Below are 24,279 nucleotides of genomic sequence, written 5' to 3'. Positions count from 1 at the left end.
TAATTTCTCCCTCATACAACAGCATGTATGAACATTTTGAAAGAAATGGTAATTTTTGACCTCTATGAAAATCTGTACATCCTGCTTTATTGGCTTTAGTATTTGGTAAGGTGAGCAGTCTTGGGTTGCTTAACGTGATTACTCTTATCCATCCCAATATGTTTCATCCCATGTCCTCTTGCTAATTGTATCTCATATATTTAGCAAGGGCCCTTGATCTTAGGTTTAGTTATTATTTGGAAAAGAGGCAGATACTCACTTCTTCATCTTGTTTCTTTTCCTCTTGCTGACTTCTGTTAGAGTAAAAGCCTGCCTGAATATAAACATAGCCAAGAACCTGAGGCTGGAGATAATATTGACAATAGAAGAGAACCTACTGCTGGCTTTCTGCTAAATTGATGTGATATCCAACTGCCTTCTACACATTTATCCTTATACCCACAGAGTAGCACAGCTCTCCTCATCACCAAAGAAGCATATTTCTGTAGTGGATGGAGGTTATTTCAGAGAACAACTAGTCAAAGTGCAGAAAATTAGCAATGATGTTTAAGTATCTAATCTCTCATGAGGCATCTATAACACAACCCCTACACCCAAGGCTCATGGAACATTATGGAAGGGAGGGCTCACAACTACTAGTTGAGGAACTATAGGCAGTAAATGGCTGCAAAGGGAGTGGGAATCAGATTTCCTCAGGGATGAGCTGCGCGCGCGCACACACACACACACACACACACACACACACACACACACACACACGTGTGTGTCTGTGCACATGTATATGCATGGATAGTAGATATCATATATAATGGTAATAGAAGAAGAGGACCAAGATTTTAGTAGAGAAGGAAATGTGAGACATAGGAGTTGTGAGGGAGAGAGGGGCAGATATGATAAAAATGTACTGTACTTAAGAATAAAAATTTTTTTTTCGGTTTTTTGAGACAGGGTTTCTCTGTGTAGCTTTGCGCCTTTCCTGGAACTCACTTGGTAGTCCAGGCTGGCCTCGAACTCACAGAGATCCGCCTGACTCTGCCTCCCGAGTGCTGGGATTAAAGGCGTGCGCCACCACCACCCGGCCAAGAATAAAATTTTTTAAAAAAGAAAAAAAATAGTTAGGATAACATCACTCTTCCTTCATCTGTCCTAAATACTTACTCATCATTTTAACCATCTTTCCCTTAAAATATTGGATAAAGTCATGAGGTTGTTTTCTCTAGAATGAATTTTTATACCTACACCAGTCTGTTAAGCCGTGTCTGCTTTTAACTTAGTAATTCCATGTTCCATCTCTATATTGCATTCTTTCCTAACTTCTATTATACCCTTTCCATTCTTCTCATTTATTCTCAGTTCTATATGCTCTTGTTTCTCTGAGAACATAAACAGGAAATTTTATAGCTACTTACTTTGATAGTAAATCTATTTCAATAGAAAACATTTGTTCTGCGTCTTGAAAGTATTTGTTTTTATTTCAGTTGCACTATTTCTTACTAACATACTATCTTCCCTATGCATATATTTATAAGGGTGTTCAATGATGCCCAGTTTTTATAAAATGAGAATTTTCTAGAGATCTTCATAGGCCAACACCCATTCCTGTCTTGGGCTTTGCGGTAAAAGTTGAAGACCATTCATGGTTTGGGGATTGACTAGAGACTAGGAACCATCACGTGAAGCCAGGACTACAAGCTAACAACATTCATCTATGAAAAGTAAAACTATAACATGTGAAGGGATAAAGTAGGGATATTCAATGGGCTTGGGGGTAAGGAAGCCAACCCACTATTTGTATTACTAGTCAGAACCCTCCTTCAATTAAGTTTAAATTCAAAATTCACAGTAGAGCATGTAAAGGACATTACTTAAAAATGTGATCTATAGTAACATTTTATGGCTCATGTCCCTAAGTATGTAAGGCAGAAAGACACAATTTCTAACTTGAGAAGGAAGCATTGAATTAAACTTACAAAAGATTTTTTCAAAGTTCAAAAGATAAGAACTTAGAATTTCAATGATAGTAAAACAACTGAGCAAAAATCCTACCTTAGCACTATTTAAAAGAAAAATGGAACTAATAAATAATGCCCAGTGTGATTGTATATGATAAGGTAAATCAAAATAAAGTAAGAGTTTTAGAAATAATTTTTTAGAAACAATTTTTAATGTTTTCAAACAAGAAGATTCAATACAGTCAGAGCATTAGCAAGAAAATTCAATATGGCTGGAGAGAGAATCATTGAAATGGAATATTTTTATCAAAATGTATCCAGAATTTATCATAATAAAGGAGAAATGGAAAATTTGTTATTAAAGTTAAGTCATATGAAGGGCAGAGTAAAACAAATAACATAAACTTACTAGTCACTTAAAAAAATTCTTGTCAGAGAACAGTCAGGGAGGCAATGTTCAAAAGGCTAATGGGTGTTATTTTTCTAGAATTTTTGAAGGACTAGTTATAATGTCAATGAATTCCAAATGAAAGAAATGAAAATCTAAATTTTCTTTTTTTTTTAATTTTAAGGAATCTCTTTTTTTTATTTTGCAATACAACTCAGTTCTACATATCAGCCACAGATTCCCTTGTTCTCCCCCCTCCCACCCCTCTCACCTTCTCCCCAGCCTACTCCCCATTCCCACCTCTAAATTTTCTTAAGAATGATAAGGATTAACAGATCTCCCAAAAATCAGAAGAAACTTTACCTTTCATCTATTGATGGAACACAGCATTTTAATAACCTTTTTATGTAGCAGAGTTCTCTTGAAATTTTGGTATCCAAACATTCAAGATATAACTGTAAAACCTCTCTCTTCTAAATATCTAGGTTTTACTGGAAAATGATAGCAATAAAGTCTGGCAGGATTTGGAGTCCAGGAAGCTGGGTAACCACTTCTCTTCATTGTTAACTCTTCAGTATATTTTGCATAATTTGTATGTAGCTTTATTTTATCATTAAACCATGAGCATTTTCCATATTGCTAAATGGTTGTTATAATTATCATTTTAATGACTCCATTACATTCTATCAGATTTATTCCATTATAGTTCCTTTAGTCATTCCTTCTTTATTAGACATTTAGGTTTTATTTCCCTCAAATTTTGATTATTACATATAACATTGGCATAATTTACATTTTTATGCATATAGCTTCACTTTCCTTTTCAATCAGTTCATTAAGGATAGTTCCCTGAAGTGACATTATCATGTCAAATGTTATTGAGTAATTTCCCTAAAGGTATGAATCAATTTACATTCCAACAGACACTTTGATATCTAGCAGCCTTTGGCATAAAGGGAGGTCAGAAATGTTGCAAACTTAAATATATATGCACTAATTTGCTGGGTGTAAATGGCAGTTCTATTTAAAATAATGAAGCTGCACATTTCCCCACATATGTTTATTTTAGTAATTTTTTTGTATTTTATTCTAGCCTTTATGCTATTTAAACCTATGTTTCTTGAACTCTCTTTTGATCTTACTCATATTTAACAAATATTGTTTGGGAGGCAGGGATTATTAAGACATTTGATTGTTATGGCAGTGAGGTGTATTTACTGCTAGCATGAATAGCCACTCGCATATTTTAGCAACATTATTACGAAAGTGTCAAGGTAGAACACACAGTTGTCTCATCCACCTTGACTGTCATGGCTCTTATTCTCCTTTTTTGCAGAGGTTGAACAAGCTAAAAGTTTCTATTACAGACTGTTAAAAATCTGGGAGTGGCTCTATGACATAGTTCTGCTGAGTGAAATGTAAGCAAGAACATTTTGGTGATTTCTCCCCCATTATTTTCTTTTCTTCCCCTTTGAATGATGCAGTAGATGAAATTACAGCAGTCATTTTTCAATCATAAGAAAATCGAAAGGAAGACAGATGATACACCCACGATTTTAAAGTGTTGAAATAATGCCATGAATCTTCTACCATGCCCTACATTTATGTAATATGCAAAGGAAAATTTTACTTGCTTAAGTGAATATAGCCAGACTTTGTTATTGTCTCTGGGGTGGTTAATGAACTATTAGGGATAAAAGTTAGTTTTCTATTTTATTGGCTCTCAATTTTAACTGATGTAACTACAGCTTTATTTATATACTCACTACTGTGAGGCCACCAAGTAACCAATTTAGAGGTTGTGCATGATAACTCACACATCATACCCAGAGAGATGTGGTTCTTCTTGAGCAAAAATATGCAAATTTTAATGTTCATGAGTTGTGAAAGTGGGAGAAAATTATTTGAAGGCGCTCATGAATTCTCCACCGAGAGAAATCAAGGTCCATGTGACAAGTGCAGTGTGTGCCTAAGGGACGTCTGCAAAGGTCTCTCCACATTCACTCAGGAAGGGGCCTTGCATGTTCATTTATTAGGCATTGACAGTATACCATGGATGGGTGTGTGTTCAAGTCAGAAAGAGATGCTACTCAGTCTTTTCCCTTGCAAGTTTATTTCCACACCAGGACTTGAATGTGAGAAAGAGATCATTTATATAAGCAAATATTGTTAATACTGTGTAGGAGTGAAAATAAAAAGAAAGTGGGAAAGAAAAATCAATAGGAGAGGGCAAAATGAAACTGCAGTCTCGCCCAAGTCTTCTCAGCCAATAAAGTGATATGAGTTCCTTTAGGAGTTTTCTGAACTAGTGTTTTTATGATGCCAAGAGCTGCCTGGAATAAGTGGGGCTGCGCTGGGGATAGAAGCTATTTTCACATTATAAATGCTATCACTGTGCTGCTATCAATGCACTGGTGTGAAGCAGTGGCCCCTGGCCCATCAATACTGCACATGCTAGTAGATGGGTTTCTACAGTGCTTATCCAGATATACACCTAGCTAGAGGCTGGGATGTGTATGGAGCTCTCCCAGGTCCAGAAGGCTGGAGTTTTCCTCTTTTTTTCTTCTAGTAGACCTTCCTAGGCCACATATATGAGGCAGATCACTGGATGAATGTGACCTTCATGTCCTTTCCTCTGACCCGGTCAGGTCATTCTCCAAGGAAGAAGAAAGTCTACACAAGACTGGGCAAAAAGTCAGACCTTAGAACTTCAGCACACAGAAAGGGACTCTGGGGTTTTTCTCTCTTTTTAAAAAGTGGTCTTTTTTTCCCCTGTGGACTGGAGGAGGAAATAAAAGCGATTTGTTCAACATCTGTCTTTCCCTTGTACTGTAGCTGTTTACAGAGGAACTTGTTTCCTTCAACTCTGATGTAATGTCTCCTTTCTTTAGGAAACAGGTGTCAAAACAAGCAGAAAATCCAATTTTCAAGCAGCTCAAATCAACTTGAGACTCTCTACTCACAGGGAATGCTTTACCTCAGAAGACTCCTATGAGGCTTGAGGCTTCCCAATTTCTAGATTTGTTTGGTTTCCTTGGGATGTTTATAAGCTATTCTTAACAATCAGTCCTGCCCTATCTCTGTCCTCTAGAACATAGCAGCACTGTTATTTGGATGGAAAATCCTAAACTTTAATTTTAACTGACATAATAATTGTACCTATTTTGGAGAACTGTGCTGTGTGCAAATAATCTCTAATGATTAAGCAGTATGTACATGTGTATAATGTCTAATGATTAAGCAAAGTAATTATCATATCCATCACATCAAACATGCATCATGTTTTCTTGTGCTGGTGAGATTTAAAATAATTTTTTAGTTGTTTTGAAATATATAATAAACTGTTTACTATTTTATAATTGTATGTTGTAATTATAATGTTCTATATTACAATACATTGAGTGAAACCAGTTATTTTGTACAATTAGTATATCCTAGTAAAATATTTGATATGATAATATGCATTTTATTAAAATAATCAATTACTGATTTTTTTATTTAGATGAAATATGTAAGTCCCAGGGCTATTTTGAATTTCCATCACATGAAACCTCTTTTCTAGGAAAAGAGAATAAGAATCTGAGATAATTTCTATTTATATTGCAGGGACTCTGGAACACTTATCATCAGATACAAAAGTGACAGAATTTATAATACTGTAGATGTCTAGAGGGGAGGATGATGATCCCATTTTACGGATGAGGGAGTCAATGCTAGTAAAGTTTTAGAACCCCATATGATACCATCAGAAAATAGTGAAACCATGATTTAAATCCAATTCTGATTTGAATTTTGAAGAGCACACTTTCTCCCTTGCTGTGTAGCAGTCTGTGTTGTATATAGAATTTCACATGCAGTGGTGGAGGCAGAATTCCCCTGCTGGTCTCTGTTTCTTACTGGCTGTAGGACCTCAGATAAGTTCCTTGTTTTTTTGTGTGTGTCTGATCTCCTTCTGTGCAGATTAGATAAAATAATTACTTTGTAGGACTTGGTGAGGAAATACCAACATCATTCTGTGAGTCTGCGAAATGTTCAGACCACTTACTGGCATTAAGTAGATGCGCAAAAGGTTTTGTTTCAATTGCTGTAAACTGCTCCACTCTCTACCACCCTCCCTTTCTTCTTCATAGAGAGGATTTGTGAGAGAGTTTCACTATGTCGTACAGGCTAGTCTGGAACTCATAATCCTCCTGAGTCAGACTCCCAAGTGATGGAAAGCAAGCATATCTCATCACACCTGGTCACTGTGCTCATCTCTACTTCATGGACTATACCTTAGAGTGCTAGGCTTGACTTTACTTGTTGCATTACTCTGGCACAGATAAAAAGATAATTTCAGGGAAATATGGCTCATTTTGCAGTTCCAATATTAATATGTGAAGGATGTCTACCCTTCTTTACCATTATTTAATAAAATTAGGGTCAAATGACGTATCTCTTAACAAGATTATTTAATAATAAATCTTTGTCTCCACAGTAAATTCCTCTTCAAAATACAGATGGACACTTTGTGGATATCACTGCAATGGGGGTAGGAAGAGTAATTGGTCCTGTGCCACCCATGCCCTTAATCATCCTCTCAAGCTTGCTATCCTGTCAGGAAACACAGAATGTTCATGCAACACAGGTTGAGAAAAGTCAGCTTTGGAAAGTGACTGACAAACACTATTACTTCTCAGTTTCTATGACAGACATGTGTCTAGAGTCCCTCTTCCTAATCTGAAAATGTCACTACTCAATTCCCACAGAGTAGTCACTGTTGATTGCTTTGTTTAACTGACAGGGACTACAGTTTGGTACCAGTGAACTGGAGGAAATGGGAGCCATGTTCTGCTTGGGCCTCTTCATCTTGGAGCTGAAATCTGCAAGCTGTAGCCATGAGCTCTTGGCTCGAGCTACAACTCTGCTGAATGCAGATGTTCTGGACCACTACCTCCAGCGGTAAGATGCTTACAGGGGAATCAGAGATGTCTCAGGTATATTCAGTACAAGTGTGCTGGTTAAGTGGATCAATGGGTCCTTGACAGACAGAAAATAAGGATGAACTACCAAGCGAAGGTAGGTTCAACTGTACTGTGAGGAAAGCCAGACTTGGAGCTTCACAGATACTGAAAATATGGAGGTTGCCACATGTACACACATGTGTAGGTATAAAACTTTACATATTTATAAATATATAATTATTATGTATTGCTTATGATAATGTCACTGAAGCTTGGTGCCACAGACTTATACATGTACAGACTCTTTTCTTCTCAAATTACATTCTTATACGTGTAACATTATCGAGCTGTTGCTCAATATAAAAATGGGGAAGTGGCCGGGTGGTGGTGGCACATGCCTTTAATCCCAGCACTTGGGAGGCAGAGCCAGGTGGATCTCTGTGAGTTCGAGGCCAGCCTGGGCTACCGAGTAAGTTCCAGGAGAGGCGCAAAGCTACAGAGAAACCCTGTCTCGAAAAACCAAAAAAAAAAAAAAAAAATGGGGAAGTGTCTTATTGACAATATATAGACAAGTGTCTCTTAAACTATATGATCCTGGGATATAATATGATTTGTCATTGGTCAGGAGAAACTAACTCTCATGGTGGGGAATGGCTAGATATCTGAGAACTGAGCATCAGCAGTGAGTCAAGGAATGGAGAACCATTATCCAAATGAGCTTTTTGATGCACTTTCCTGGAGGAAAATACTTTAGTCCTGACCAGAATAAATTCAGTTACAAGAAGGGAAAAATAATGATATGAAAAAGAAGAGAGGACCAGAAGGCACCAGAAGTTCCAAAGAGGCTAAGTCATAGCCTGTACTTTGAGCAATGGGACTGATGGGGGATTTACTGTATGCTGGTAGATGAGGAAACATATAACCATGCCCTTTGCCTCCAAAAGCAAAGGCAAAAGTATTAATATGGGGAAGCCTCTTATTTCCAGCTAAATGTCATTAGTTTTCTGCGTGTTACTATTAAATTGCTGTTTCACTGTGGCTTCTTACCAAATGGCCAGTCAGGCCTAAAAAGATCTAGTAGTGTGCATTAATACAACTTTGGAAGGCCTCCATTTCTCTGGGACTTAATTATCTAACACAGTAATTAACTTGTTCATCACAGAGTAATATAAACCTCAGATGACAGAGACTTAAGCAAATCCAGACCCTGACCCCCTGGACATACTGCCACCCTTTACTTTTGTTTGGGCATTACAATCATTTCCATCTGCCCCTGATTCCTTCAGTATGCCTCAGCACCCAAAGGTTTGACCTATTTGACATTGTCTCAGAGTTTTCAGATTCCCCCTTCTGACAACAAGGGTATCCACCTGCCTCCACTTGTATTTCCACTCATCTTCTCACCCTTTCCTTTGCTGAGCAATATTAAGTGGGGATGTGGATGAATTATCTTCCTTACCTTTCTCTCCCCTTCGTCCTAAGCTGCTCGTTGAGGGAAGATTGAGCAGAACTGGCATTGCTTGATTTCCCCGAATTGATTGTGCCCGTCTGTTTGATCCAACGCAGTAAGATTGCCTAAACGAGAACGAGAAGAAATCTATCAAAGAAATGTCTTTTCTAATTCAAGTCTAAAGAGTTCAGTGTCAGGCTTCAAATACAATGGCTGCTATGTGGGTTGTCATTAGAAGGTAGCTGTCACACACACCTCATACCACTGACCATCAGTCTTCAGCTGCCACCAGTCCAAGGATGCTGAAGCTAGACAGTGCCCTTTGATCTCTGCCTCTTCTTAGACTATCTCAGCAACTTAAGGGCAGGATGCCCAAATAAAGGATGTGATTAACATGCTTGTTTGGAATATATTTGAATTAAACTTGTTAGGTGTGTTTGGTAGATAACCATAGAGAAATTGTTTCATACAGTTTTATTTGTCATCAAAATATCTGTTACATTGTGAAGCCATTTATCAAAACAGACTTTGGTCCCTGCTCAAAGCGCGTCATGACTACATGGCTTGTGGAAAATCAACCTGAAAGTTTCTTAACTCCAAAATATCCCAGGAAACAAATCTGTACTCACTGAAGTAGACTAAAGAAAAACTAATGAAATAAAATCTGTTGGTGTGAAGCCAGGGATAGGCTGTTTGAATTATACTTGATTAGTTTTTATCTGGTGAATAGAATTAAATGAAGAAAAATCATAATCATATTTGATAAGATATTTGATTAAATATTACTAAAACAACACACACAAACTCAGTTCATTTTATGTTGACCAACTCTACTGGGCATGGGTCCTGCCCAGGAATGTGGTTCAAATATCAAGTAACACTCCCTTGGAGAAACTGATTTTCGCTTTATCAATTGCAAATGTCATCTCCAATAGGTGTGGGGTTTTGTGTCCACTTCAATTTCTCAGTGCTGGGATTTTGTCTGGTTTGAATAAAATACAAAAAGAAAGAAAGAAAGAAAGAAAGAAAGAAAGAAAGAAAGAAAGAAAGAAAGAAAGAAAGAAAGAAAGAAAGAAAGAAATATGAGTATCAACAGACCAAATCCTAGGAATTTACCCAGCACCAAGATTTTATGCAAATGCCAAGCATACAATTAATGCTTGTCAACAGCTCTCCATATGTTTTGTTTTTATTTATAAAGTATTTTAAAACATCTTGTAAATATATGAGTGTGTGGTATACATGCATGTGCATGTAAGTATGCACACCCTGTAAATGCATGCAGAGACCAGAGGAGTACATTTGGTGTCCATTGAGATAGGGTCTCTGAATCCACTTGTCTGGCAACCAGAATGCTCCAGGACCCTCCCATCTCTGTCCTCCACTGTTTTAACATTTTAGGCCATGCCTGTCTTTTTACATGGGCACTGGGGATTTGAACTCAAGTACAAGTGCAAGCACAGCAAATGCTCTTAGCCACTAAGCCATATCCCTAACCTCTCTTAGTATATTTTAAAGAGATCTGTGTCAAACTTCCCACACCCTGTCTCTTCTTTGGATACACAAGTTTTTCCACTACCCTTTACAAAGATCTTGTTGTCATATTCTAAGAATGGAAAAAGGAAAGCATGCTCTTTTCCAAATGTTTGCCTCAAAGAAATGCAAGGATATGGCATTTGAGCCTCCAGCTTTATCAAATACATTAACCCCTGGGGACTGACCTGCCGGGAAGAGAATGTGTGGCTGTACACATGAACACCGTGTTTTCTGACAATAGGTTTCATGCCTCATTTACCATAAAAACAATTAGAGTGCCATCAGATCCACAGAGCAACTTGCTGTCTTTCAGTAAAGGTAGAAACAGTGAAATAAAATGCATGCGCTCTTTGCTTTCTGTTTTCTTCTATGTCCTCTTCCTCCCAGTTGCTCACTTTAAAAATGTCTGCTGACTCCTTAAAAGCATCTTTTGCTCTTCCTTCCTTCTCTCTTCCTTTCTCCTCCCTCTCAATCTTCTCCTGGAAATAACCATGCACAGGGCAGGGAGGGATGCTGAGCCTCTCCCTCTGGAAGTGTCTTTTATCCCCAGTGACAGGTCTTTTGCAAAGTCATTTAACAGTTTTGCCGAGTCAGCTGCTGTTCATCTGGATTTGTGTCCCTCCACTGCCTCTTGATCTTCTCAGCTGAGAGGCCCTATCTCCATGTGTCCCTCCATTAATAACAGAGCCACGCTCTGCGCCTCAGCAGTTGCTCGGTAACTCGCAGCTTCTCCAAACCACAGATGGCCTCTTTGGTCTGAATCTGCTTAGCACTTACACGGACCAAATTTGCTTAGTTCTTTCTTTAGTTTGATGGGACAACACTAAAACCCAAGATCTTCCGCAGACTGTAGAAAGAAAAATACCCCTTTAATTTGTGTGTTTGTGTTTTTGTGTGAGGGTGGGTAGGTGGGTGTACTTCTTACAGACCAGATATCATTCATCTGAAATGTCATTATACTATTTTGAAATAGCATCTCTCATTGGCTGCAACTTACCACACAAGCTAGGCTCACCAGACTAAGCAGGCTCTTCCTGTCTCCATCAACTCCTCCCCCTCTCGCAACACACACAATTGGAGAATTATGAGCATGTACCACCATGTCTACATTTTATGTGGATTTTGGAAACTGAACTCAGGCTCTCTTGCTTGCAAGGCAAGCTTTTTTCCACCTGAGCCATCTCCTTAGCCCTAGGAAAAAATTAATAAATAAGGAGCAATTGATTTTTATTTTTCAACTATAGTTTTATTGTATAGAGAGATGACTCTACACTTAAAAGCATTGCTCTTGCAGAGGACCCAGGATCATTTCCCAGAACTTACATGGTGGCTCACAATGGCCTGTAATCTAGTTCCAAGAGATGTGAAGCCTCTTCTAGGTTTTGTGGGCCCCTGAATGCATGTGGCACACATAAACACACACACACACACACACACACACACACACACACACACACAGAGAGTAATTTTTTTTAAAAAAAGAAGGAAAGTATGGTGTGGTGATATTGTGTTCCACAAAATATTGTGCACCCTAATAAACTTATCTGGGGTCAGAGAACAGAACAGCCACTAGATATAGAAGCCAGAAAATGGTGGCACACACGCTTTTAATCCTATCACTTGGGAGGCAGAGATCCATCCAGATCTCTGTGAGATTAAAGCCACATGGTAACTCACACCTTTAATCCCAGAAAGTGATGGCAGAAAGCAGAAAAGTATATAAGGCATGAGGACCAGGAACTAGAGTGGTTAAACTTTCAGGCTTTCGAGAAGCAGTTCAGCTGAGATCCATTTGGATAAGGACACAGAGGTTTCCATTCTAAGGAAACAGAATCAGCTGAGAAATTGGCGAGGTGAGGAAGCTGTGGTCTGTTCTGCTTCTCTGCTCTTCCAGCTTTAACCCAATACCTGGCTCCAGGTTTGTTTTTATTAATAAGAACTTTTAAGATTCTTGCTACAATATGGTTTTTATTCTATGAATCAAAATATAGAATTTGGAAAACATAAAAAGCACCCCACCCCTGCCTTTAGTCATCAAGATAACCTTTGTCAAAATTCACAGTGAATATATTAAAAGACCATATAATTTCTTCCACATTTCCTACCATTATATACTCTTCATCTTTCAGGCTTGGTGGTGCTGACATGTAACCCCAGCTACTTGGAAATCTGAGAGAGGATAATAGAAAGTTCAAACCTACCTGGATTATAAAGAAAGTTAACAGCAAGCCTGAGCAACTTAATGAGGCACTGTCTCAAACTAATATGTAAATAAGAGGACTATGGATGTACCTAAGTAGTCAAGTCAATGCACAAGACCATAGGCTCAATGCTCTATAAATAAGTATATACTGTATATACATAGCCTACTTTTTCATCACTAATTAGTAATAATAATATCACTTTGTTATGATGTGATCACAAGTATGCACCTAGTACATTTTTGGGTTTATACCCTGTTCCATCAGACTTCATGCTTGTAGCACTACAATGTACACATCTGATGTCAAAAGTATAGCTCATTACTATTGGCTTAGGAAAGTGATCCATGTCTTCCTCTACTTATCTCCACTGATGAATTCTCTACTGAGTTTTTAAACTACAAAGCTTGACTCCCTGGGATTTTAGCTTGAATTATATTAAAATAGTAGATGTATTTGGCCTATTGACTACTGATGTCATCATCAGATCTGATACCTCATGTCTATTCATCTCAGTCTTCAATGGTCTTCACCAAATATGTTGTGTTTTTTCTGATTCCTCTTGATATGATTCTTTAATAAAGCATTATAAGCTTTAACTTTCATCTTTAAAAATTTGTTATCATTCAGACATCTGTCATTTCCTGTTATTATTTTAGTTATATAAGAAAATTCTGCATTAGTGTGGATTTATTTGCAGGTTCACTCGATTCAATAATTAGACTTAAATTTGTTTTATGAAATATTTTTTCTGATAGACAATAGTACCATTTATAAATTTTGATAGCTTCCCTTACTTCTTTTTCATTGCTCTTTATTTTTGTCTTTTTAAAAACATCTGGGAGATTTTCTTTTTATTTATAAAAGTTATTTTTAGTGTATGTATTATGTGTGTTTTTGTTGAGTATGTGGAGGGGTGCATACGTGGAGGTCAGAGGACAACTTTGGGGAGTTTAAAATTTTTTTCCTTCTAGCTGTTGAGGCAAGGTCTCTCTTGATTCTTCTATGCTATGTAGTCCAGGCTAGCTCACCCATGAGATCTCATCTTAGGCATTTCCCTTGTCTCTGATTCCCATCTCCTACCCTGCTGTGGTAGCTCAGGGGATTACAGATCAAAACTACTGTATCTGGCATTTTGCCAATTCGAAGGACCAAACTGAGGCCATCAAGCTTTCATGGCCAATGCTTTTAGCCATTCTGAACCATCTTGCTGGCACATGCTTTTGCCTCGCAGTATTGAGATAGAGTCTGTGTAGTCCAGACTGACTTTGAAATGCACTGTGTGGGTGGCCTTGAATGCCTGATCTTTTTCAAGTACTGGAATTATAGATGCCCGTCACCATACCCAGTCTGTCTTTTTCTTATTGTATGATGTTTAGATTCTTTCATAGACTTTTTTTTTAATTCAAGGAGATTTTTACTAGGGACTAAAAGAAAAATGCTGAAGTGAGCAAGAAGAAAACAAACTATGTCCTCTGAGTTAGGTTAACACAGAGGTCAGCCAAATGTCAGACAAGCAGCTGCACAATAAGGAAGAGAGCTTTAAAGAAAGAGTAAAGCACATTGTGCTCGGGAAAGTTGCCTGGGACAATGATAGGAAGGGCTTAGATAAGCTGGTAGACCCAACAGAGCCTCAGGGTGGCCAGCATTTTTTAAGTCAGTGTTTAAATTTGAGAATTCTGTGACCTCATCAATACAATGACTTAGAGATGAGGATGATCCTAAGTTTTGAAGAACTGACAAAAACAGAATGTGGAGATGTGACTACTAATTATAGTGTAGTTGTCTAGTCCATTCAAGGCCCTGGTCAATGGCTATTGGTGTAATACTCATGTCCAGTGTCTTCTTTATTCATTTTGCTCTTTCATAGCTCATTTCCTTAAAACACCATAGTTGTATGATTACTCAAAAATGTATCTAGAGAAGTGGTTGTTTCTTCTAATTAGGAGAGTAATTATGTTAGTAGATTTTCTGGTTTTTTTTTTTTTAACCCATTCTTAAATTTCTAAGGAAGAGATATTTGGTTACGCTTTGAAATATTATTTTTAAAGAGAAATGGAAGTTATTTGCTCTTTATTGGGGAGGTTTTGCCTCTGTTTGTAGTGATGTTAAGTCTGTGATTAGTTTGCATTATCCTGGGATAACATTCTTCACTGTCTTTCCATTTCTTTTTCAACAGTTTCTGTCTATCAGTTGGTCAATCACCAGAGCCCTATCAAGCCCTGTAAGTTCTTAGTAACCAAGAGCTTGGAGTTCATCAAACTCCTTTTACAGTGTAGAGAACACAGGGAAGCTGAACGCAGGTTCTTTTGCTTTCCTTTGATTGTGGCATGAGCAAATAAAGTTGGGGTGACTACACTGAACCTCAAGGAGAGAGGAAAGGGAGATGCCAGTGAGGACTCATGGGTAGAAAGATGTCATATGTGGACCCAAACAAGACAGCAGGAATTCAGGAAAATGTTTCTCTGGAAAGTACCATGAAATCATTCACAGAATGAAGTATCTATTAAATCTATGAGTTTCACATTATCACTGTTTCCATCAATTCCAAATTATCCAAATTATGTGGCAATTCTGTTGAGACCTCTCTTTAATTGAATTCTGGCACAGTGATTCCTATGGTGTGTAACATCTCAGAATATTCTTAGCTTTATTCTGTAGTTGCAAACCAAGAAATGCTACATGGACAGAAGCATTTCAGTGGAACTTGGCCTAGGAATCTTTGGTGATTATGAGGATGACAAGAATAGGTCGGTTAGGAACAGGTGCCAGTTCTAGACTGAGAAATCAAGGACACCAACAAAAATCCTTCTTATATCAGCAGTTACAGAAAAATATTTTTATACAATTTTATGTTGATTATTTTATAATAAATAAATTAAAATAGTAAAAACTGAATGTTAGTGTGTCTATGAGGAAAGAGGTTTAATATCACACAGCTATCTGCAAATTGGTTTACTTTCCTCTGGAGAGTAATTTAGCAATTTGCAAGAAGGTCTATAAAAACCTCTCACTTGATACGACATATCTAGCTTGCAGAATATCTCCCAAGAAAATAAACACAACTGGAAACAATATTTTATGAGGTAGATATTTATAGAAAGGATGCCGTATCACCACATAATTTTAAATACCCCAAATTCCTAGAGGTAGAAAAAGAAAAACATGGGAGAAATGTTATTGATAAACTTTCTAGGATACTATAAAACCACAAAAATTATGAGCATTTCAATGCATAGATCAAGCGTTACTATCATCTACATGCTTAAGCATTTTGTAAGTATCAACCTCAAGCCTATAAATGACCCTTTATGGCAGATAATATTTCTAGCAATTGTTTGTGCTTTTTGTTTACTTACTTGTTTAGTGTACATGTGGGATGTGTGTGTGTGTGTGTGTGTGTGTGTGTGTGTGTGTGTGTGTGTGTATTTCTGTGTGTTGGATCACCTGTACTTTTGTAGTGGGGAGTCAGTGGATGGGCATGCATGTGTGTGCAGAGAGTCCTAGGTTGACATCAACAGTCTTCCTCAGTCTCTCTCTACCATATTTACTGAAGTAGCATCTCTCAGTCAAGCCCAAAGCTTTTGAACAAAGCTAGTCTAGTTAGCTAACTATCTCCAGCACAGGAATGGGTCACGACTAAAACAAAAATTAAGGTAGAAATCAATTGTCTTAGCAAATTTACACATACCATTATATTTACATATTAAATTCTCTCTATATACATATATATATATACAATAAAAAGATACATTTTTCACTCTTTTCATCTTTATATCAGCAATAGAAATCTAAGCCATCTTAATACAGTGACTATAACCTGAGGTTTGGTAATAAAACTGTTTAGATATAATTATAAAATAATAGCAGTCTCAGGTGTAAATATAAACATAAAAATGGTGTGTGTTCATTATTTGAGAGATTAATTTATGTTCTTTTTTTGTTTTAAAATTCTGTTATAGTAAAATATAGTTATTTCCTTGTCATAAGCGATTCAAGACTGAACTTTGTATTTATTATCTAAAATGAAAGTGTTTAGCATGCTTCCAATCATTCTAAATTTCTGTTGATAATTGCTTCCTATTTCGAATAGGAAAGTGTTTGGAAATAAAGAAAGAGAAACAAGTTATGACATTCATAAGTTTCATTGTGCATGTGTATTTTACCTAAAGCCTCATCAGAAAATTTGCATGTATCTTTAGTTTAAAAAAAACTAGAAAGGAGATATAAAATAATAATAATAATAATAATAATAATAATAATAATAATACAGCCTGTAGTTGTTTGAATGTAATTAGGCCCCATAGTCTCACAGGGAGTGGCACTATTAGTAGTTGTGGTTTTGTTAGAGTGGGTATGGCCTTGTTGGAGGAAGTGTGTCACTGTGAGGGCAGACTTTGAGGTTTCCTATGCTCAGGATACTGTCCAGTGCATCAGTCAACTTCCTGTTGCCTGAAAGATGTAGGACTCTCAGCTATTCTTCCAGCACCACATCAGCCTGAATGCCACCATGCTCCCTGTCATGATGATAATGGATTGAATCTCTGAAACTCTAAGCAAGCCACCCCAATTAAATGTTTTTTATAAGAAAAAAATAAAAATTCAAAAGAGAAAATGATTATGCATAGAAAAGAGTGAAGTATTTTTATTTATTATAACTTATTACAGGAATTTTCAAAATGTCTCTCCCTGATTTTAGCCATGAAAGCAAACCTACAGGAATCCCTCTTCTGCAAGTGACTAGACAGAACCCAGGAAATTCCCTCGAGTCTCTAGATCTCCAGGTATAACTAATTGACTTTCTCATGGCCACTCATTCTGGAATCTCATTCTCCTCAGCCTCGGGCTCAGCCAAATGAATGCCTTATCTTTTGCCTATGAAATGATAAACACTTGAAAATAGAATAGGCTCTCAGCCCCTGGAGGAGGATTTCAATCAAAAAAAAAATTCTTCCTTCTCTATATCAGTGGCATCCTTTGTATTTTGTTATTATTAATTCTTAAAAATGGAAGGACTAATCAAATCCCTGACTTTTTTTTCTTTTCCAAACAGTGAAAATTGGTTGGTCTAATTTAAGGAAGCTTCAAATAACCTAGGACGTGTGTGGTCTCACACAACTCTAAATTCACAAACTCTACATGCATATTTTAAAGTAGTATTCATCCCCTATGTTCTCATCTAATTGGGTTGTCTTTCACTTTATAACACGCCCCTTGACCCTACTGGCTAAAGTGCTAGCTCTTTAGTTGAAAGCACTTTCACCTATGAGTTGATTTACCAGATGTGATAAAGGAAAACAAACATGCATGGAATAGCATGGGGAGCAAAGACAGAGGGAAGGGAAGAAAAGGAAGAGGGAAGGAGGCTGGGAAGAAGGAGGAGAAAGATAGAGAGGATGGGAAAATCTAATACATAGAACAAACACAAAGTCAACATATGAAAACTAAGGATGGGAATAAAAATAATGGTAAACAGTTAACATTTTGTATTCATAAGATTTTACATTTGGACAGCAGCGATGTGGGAAGAAGAGGGTGGTTTCTCAGTTCCTGTTCATATGAGTATCTTTTTGTCTCCTTTCTTTATTCTAACCAGTTGCCAAGTTTTCCCTCTCAAGAAGGAAGAAAACTAGAGCTGTAAAGAAGCCCACATGTTAAACATTCCTCCAAATCTTTGCACTAACTAGTTCTATGTCTACTTAACCCAAGACTGAGTCATTTGGGAAGAGAGAGCCTCAATTCAGGAAATGCCCCCACCAGGTTGGCCTGTGGGCAAGCCTGTGGTGCATTTGATGATTCCTTTGAGAGGACCCAGCTCCCTGTGAGCAGTGCTACCCCTGGGCTGGTGGGCCTGGTCACTGTAAGACAGCGATCTTAGCAAGATAGGAGAGGCAAGCCACTAAGGAGCACTCTTGCATGGCCCCACCTTCAGTTTCTGACTCCAGCTCTTCTCCAAATAACCAGCTCATCTACTTTTAGTACAAAGTTCAAGTTCAGTACACACCCTCCCTGGCAGGGAATTGTACAAGAAAATTTGTCCAAATACTCTGAAGTCTTGACTCACTAGCTACTTGAGCCACAAAGAGGAAGTAGCTCATTTAATTTTGTTGTTCCTCTTCTTTGTGTGTTAATAACCTGGGAATGACCTAGAGAAAGCTCTAATTCATTACTACACTCCTAGAAAAAGATGCATGGTTAGCTTTCAGGTCTGCCTAGAATGAACTATTGAAGATTTGCCTTACAAAAGAATGAAACAGTATGTTAACCAAGCAAGCTGACGTGGCATTCTTTTTTATGTTCTGAAGATGTAGAGGTAACATGCAACCCAGACTTAGTTTTGGATTAAACACTTATTCACTGCTCTTCCAGGATACAGACACTTGAGAATTGAGTTTTCTCATCAGATAAGCATTATTTAGTTAATTGCATTGATAATAATAGCTATAACTAATAGTATCTATTGTTGGCTTAGCATATGCTAGACACTATTTTCAATTAATATTCATATGAATTTTTAAAAATCCCTTGAAATAGTACTAAGATATAAATATTATTGCCTCCATTATATGAGGTAAAATCAAGATACAGATGGTTTAAATAATCTGTCAAAGGTCTGACAACTACTAAGGGTTAGAGCAGAAGTTAGACAATGGCAGGTGGATTGTGGGACCAGTGTGTTTAAACACTGAGCAAGTGTGAATAATAGAAGTAGTTTTGTAAAAACCATTCAGTGTTTTGTTTCCAATCAAATGCATCTGCACCAGTCAGATTTCTATTAGAAAAATAGATGTCTCTTCACAAATTCTAAGTATTATTGTAGTAATAATGAAAAGAGAGGCTTGTTAAGTCATAGGAAAACTTATGGGGTTAAATGTAAGGACTTGATGGCAAATAACCCATCTGTGTCAAAGTGGCCATCATTAAGATCTGATCCTGAAGTTACTGTGGACTAAAGCACTTCTAGGGTATTCCTGCTATCCATTTTATTCACAAAGTCTACTGGGTTTCAGGGGTGGGGTGGAGTGGAGAGCTCTGTCCTCACCTACCTTTGTCTCCAATAGTCTTAAGGAAGAGGACTCCAAAACAGGGATGGAAGCTGGTAAAATCTTCACATCTACTGTATGTCCACTCATCTATGAAAATGCCCCAATTTCTGCATACCAAACTGACAAATAGGATGTGTTCCAGGAACTTGGGGGACTATTAAGAAATGACAACACTCTTATATGGTATATACTCTATAGTATTTTATATAGTCATGAGTGATTTTGAAAAATCAAGACTTGCAAGTAGACTGATGTATGGCTTCAAAATAGAAATGTGAGTGCCTTCTGAAAATGTGTAGGGTAAGTCTGTATCACTGGTTATTGAGCAATGCACCAATGGGAATCATCAAGTCAACATGCTTTTGGGGGATCCTGATATATATATATATATATATATATATATATATATATATATATATATATATATATATAATGACTGCATTGATTTATTTTTTATCTTTACTAAACTCAGGAATTTCTATTATTAGGAGCTCTTTGAAGGCCCTTCAGTGGAAGCTGGTTCACATATATGCACAGCCAGAGCTGTCTAATCCTTGATTGAGATTTATCACTGATGTCTCAATCAAATAAGATGGTTGCTCCTCACTCCATAGCAGTACAGATTTGGCATCTCTAAGACTCTGGCTTTTTCATATGGTATAAATGAAGGTCATAAACATTCTAAAAGAAGTTGACATATATAAAACAAAACTAGCAGAAACAAGCATTTATCTGGTTATATTTCATGTACAAACACAACTAAAGGGAAAACACTCTTAGGGTTGTGGGTGACTAATGCTCTAGGAGGGAGGATTTCCTGACCTAGGGAATTTTTTCCTTATTGCATAAAGAATAATATTAAGCTAGCATGTGCAAGACTTCAGGTTCAAGTCAGCTCACATCTGTGCATGTGTATGAATGGTATTCAGTGGGAGGAGGTGTGGTGACATTTTATTTGTGCTGAAATGTGATGTTTTATTTGTACATTAATAAATAAAGCTTGCCTGGAGATGGGGGAAAGGCCAGCCATTTTAAGTAAACAAAGAAGTCAGGCAGCACACGCCCTTATCCCTTAGCAGGTAGATTATCTGTGTGTTCAAGGCCACACTAGGGAACAGAGCCAAGCTGGTGACACACACCTTTAATCCCAGTACCAACAATAGAGACCTGGAGGTCTGTACAGACAGTGACAGAGCAGTATAGGAAGAGGAAGTGAGGTAGCTGGGCTAAGAGACAATGAGAGGGCAGAAAAGCAAGGCATATAAGCCTGGGTAGACAGGAAGTAGTTCTCCTTGGAAGCTGCCGAGTTTGTGAGGTGAGGTTAGCTGGTAGCTTTCCATATTTCCCTGATCTCTCTAAGGCTTTAACCCAAATTTCTGGCTCCATGTTTCTTTTTTTTTTATTTAATAAGAGCTTTTAGAAATTTGTTTACAAAGAGGGAAGAAAAACAGGGAGAGATGGAGGAAGGGAGAAAGGGATGAAGGGAGGAAAGGAGGAAGGAAGGAGGGAGGGGGGAGAATTAATGAGAGAAGGATTAGGAACAGAGGGAGAAAGCAAATAACAGAAGAAGCCTGCTTCCAAGGAGCAGGGTAAAATGAGAAACTGTATTTAGCTGATTGAATTCACGTTTTCCAGAATTACTGAATTAAAATGGAATGTTGAAACCATATGCAAATTAAGATCTTTAGCTCTTGTACAAAGTTCTTGAGGAGACATGTTTGTGAATAGACAGGGTAAATATTCTTACTGTCCCACACTGAAAAAAGCATCTTCTAAATATAAGGGAGTGAGTTTCATGCAAAAATTAGCAAAACCTGATATGGATTATCATGAGAAGTTTATTAGGGACTTTTATAAAGTGAGCAGGAGGTGCTATCAACTATCCTGCATGAAGGAAAATAAATAAATCTAACTTTTTTACTCTAGTCATGTATAGGTAGTATAAATTGAAATCCACAGGCCTACTGTTCAAAAGAACTGTTATACAGTACATGCAATTGTGAATGATCATATCTCAGCAATCAAAACTCTGATCATTGCCCAGATATCTTTCAGTTATATCACCAAACAACCCTGCTTTGTTTTCTTTCCTTCAAATTCATTTGGAATTTTAAGAATCGTAGGTGGTAGGTGAATGTAGCCATTAGTCATGGTCCCTTTTTTCCTTTAGCCTTAATTTGTAGAGTGTAAGGATGCAGAAGTGAGTGCATCTATGTCGTAATATGTTTTTATTTTTACAAGTTACTTTCCAAGAAAATACAGAACTGTAGAACAAAGTGCTCATCCAGACTTCCACTGCTATTCTGTTTTGGTAACAGCCTGAGCTGAACCAATCCCAGTTCATATTCACTAGTTGTTTACCATGCCCGCATACAGTTCCTGCAGATGATCACACCACGAGCTTTTCTTTGGTATTCCAGTCTCATCTTAAATGTCATAATCTCAGATTCATTTCAACCACCTCAGCAAAATTTTTCATGACCACACTGCCTAAAGTAGCACTCCTACTTGCTACGCCTGTGACAGTTCTAATTTCCCACTGTCTGTATTCTCCAGATAGAATGTATCAGAGAGAGAACTTTAGCTGCCTTGTTCAAAAGTGGATCCCTAGCACTTTTAGAACAATGCCTGATGCATGGGAAGTAGTCAATCAATAAATGGACAAATAAATCCTTACCAGGCCTGTAATGACATGTTTATTGGGAAGCATATTATATTTATGGTCTGGAAAATAATATAGCTCGGTGTAATTGTTATTATTTGAAAGAATACTTTCAAATCCTGATTAAGGAAAGTTTATAATCCTGGACAAGGAATTACATTCATAGCTTTATCCTAAGTCCTGTCTCATTCAATTATCTGTGGGTTTTTTTTTTTAAATGCTTAGCTCTATCTACAGAAGCAATGGTCATTCCTTTCTTTGTAATATGACACTGTAACACACCATAATGATGAGATAATTGATATTATGAACTAAAATTATAGATCAAAATGATAGATGGAACTGAACAAGGATAATGAACTCTGTTCTGAGTTTCTCTTGCCAAGGGACAGGAGTGTACTTTCTCAGAAGAGCACACCGTTGCTTGTTATACACTAAGACCCGAGTAGAATTTCCAGAAACCGTATTTTAGAAGCCACGAGTGGTAGCATGGATACCTTGTAATTGTAGCACTGTGGAGGTAGAAACAGGAAGATCCCTGGGCTTTCCTGGCTTTCCAGTCAGGTCTAATTGGTGACAGACTTGTCTTAGTGACAGACTCTGTCTCCAAAGACAAAAATAAAAAAAGCAACAAGAACCAAAGTAATCACTGACTGAAGAATGTTACCAACAGCTGTGGAGTAACATATAATGACATCACTTCTACACAGGATGTGGGGGAGGGGAAAGGAGAAGAAAAGAGAAGAGATTAAAGAGAGAATGAATTTAGAACCTGATAGTTCACTTGTGGCTACAAAACTGGACATGGCTTCAGTAAATTGCGCAGCTATTTGTTGAAAAGGCTCCACAGTGCTGGATCCAAAGAACAGTGGAAAAAATGGTGCTAATTCTACTAGCTATTTTAAAAGGGTTCACTTCTAGAAAGAAAGAAGCCCTGTTTATTAACAGGGAACCATACTGATTAATCTCTGACACCCCTATTCTTGCTTAGAAAATCCTATGTAATGAACAGAAATGCCTCACACAGAAGGAGCGTTACAGACTGCAGGCACATGCAGCTCGTGGAAAATGCTTTGCAGAACAGACTTGCAAGTATGCAGTGCAAGCTGCATGCTAGCATATGTAAGGCCTGGACCAACTGTGAAATATGAATAAAACATACAATAACACAATATAATGTTTACATTAAATTCATTTGGGGTGAGAGTGAGCCTATTTTCCTTTTTAAACAGCTAAAATCCTGAATTATTTACTCAATCCTTTATTAATATAAACAATCTACCACAAAGGTTATTTTGAAGAGTGGCAAGGACTTAAGAATTTATTTATAATTGATTTAAATATGTCTTGTATCATTGGGATAATCAAAGAGAACAGATTTTCATACTAAGTGGCATAAGGGTACTTGGAGTTGGCATGTAAGGTATTCTGTTTGTCAGAAGTTAGTTACCACACACACAGGTTTTTATTCTGTTTCCATTCAGTAGTTTGGTTTAAGTGCTCCTTCTTGGAGGGTGCTGTCCACAATTTTGGTGCTGAATTCTGGGGCTCTGGGGAAAAAAGTTTTCTCATAACCTCATTAGTACAAAGAAATTGCAGGTGATAAGTGCACACACTTTTCTTAGGAATTGTGTTTTTAAAACTTGTATTATTTAGGAAAAGCATTAGCTATTGCTCATCATTTATATAGACATGCCTTTCAAATTGTGAGAGCACAAAACACAGTAATCCATAGTAAGTAGTAGGTTGCATAATTTTCTGTGATGATTTTTCTTTATTAACGAGAAAAGAGACAAAGGAAGAACAAGGAATATTTGTCACGTGATAGAGGAGATAATCTTTTTCTAAATAATACTGTTCTGTGCTGGGTTCCTGGGGGGTACTGACAGCTCCTTATAAGGCAAACGAATATTTCAGCTCAAGTTTGCAGGCAAGACACAAAGCTAATTGCAAAACATTTTTTGGTCCCTTAGCAAACTGCAGGGGGCAAGAATGAGCTTGTGTAAGTGCTGAACACTTAGATATCCCTGGGTGCTCTTCTTTCACGTGTGCTTTTAAATCTCCCAACGTGTGGTTATTATTTTTCAGCACTGAATTAGTG

General features: G+C 37.4%; 1 protein-coding gene across 1 annotated transcript in view; it reads left to right on the top strand.

Annotated features, from left to right (window-relative positions):
- Positions 1–24,279, top strand: part of Agbl1 (AGBL carboxypeptidase 1) — a 765,743-nt gene that overhangs the window by 527,362 nt on the left and 214,102 nt on the right. The window contains exon 22 of the mRNA XM_059270317.1: positions 7,124–7,281. Coding sequence (XP_059126300.1) covers positions 7,124–7,281 — 158 coding nt within the window. The remainder of the gene's footprint in view (positions 1–7,123; positions 7,282–24,279) is intronic.

This window comes from Peromyscus eremicus, chromosome 1 (genome assembly GCF_949786415.1).
Source record: "Peromyscus eremicus chromosome 1, PerEre_H2_v1, whole genome shotgun sequence".
NCBI classification, from domain to species: Eukaryota; Metazoa; Chordata; class Mammalia; order Rodentia; family Cricetidae; genus Peromyscus; species Peromyscus eremicus.
Note: the sequence above shows the minus strand (reverse complement) of the source record. Positions and strands in the feature narration are given on the sequence as shown.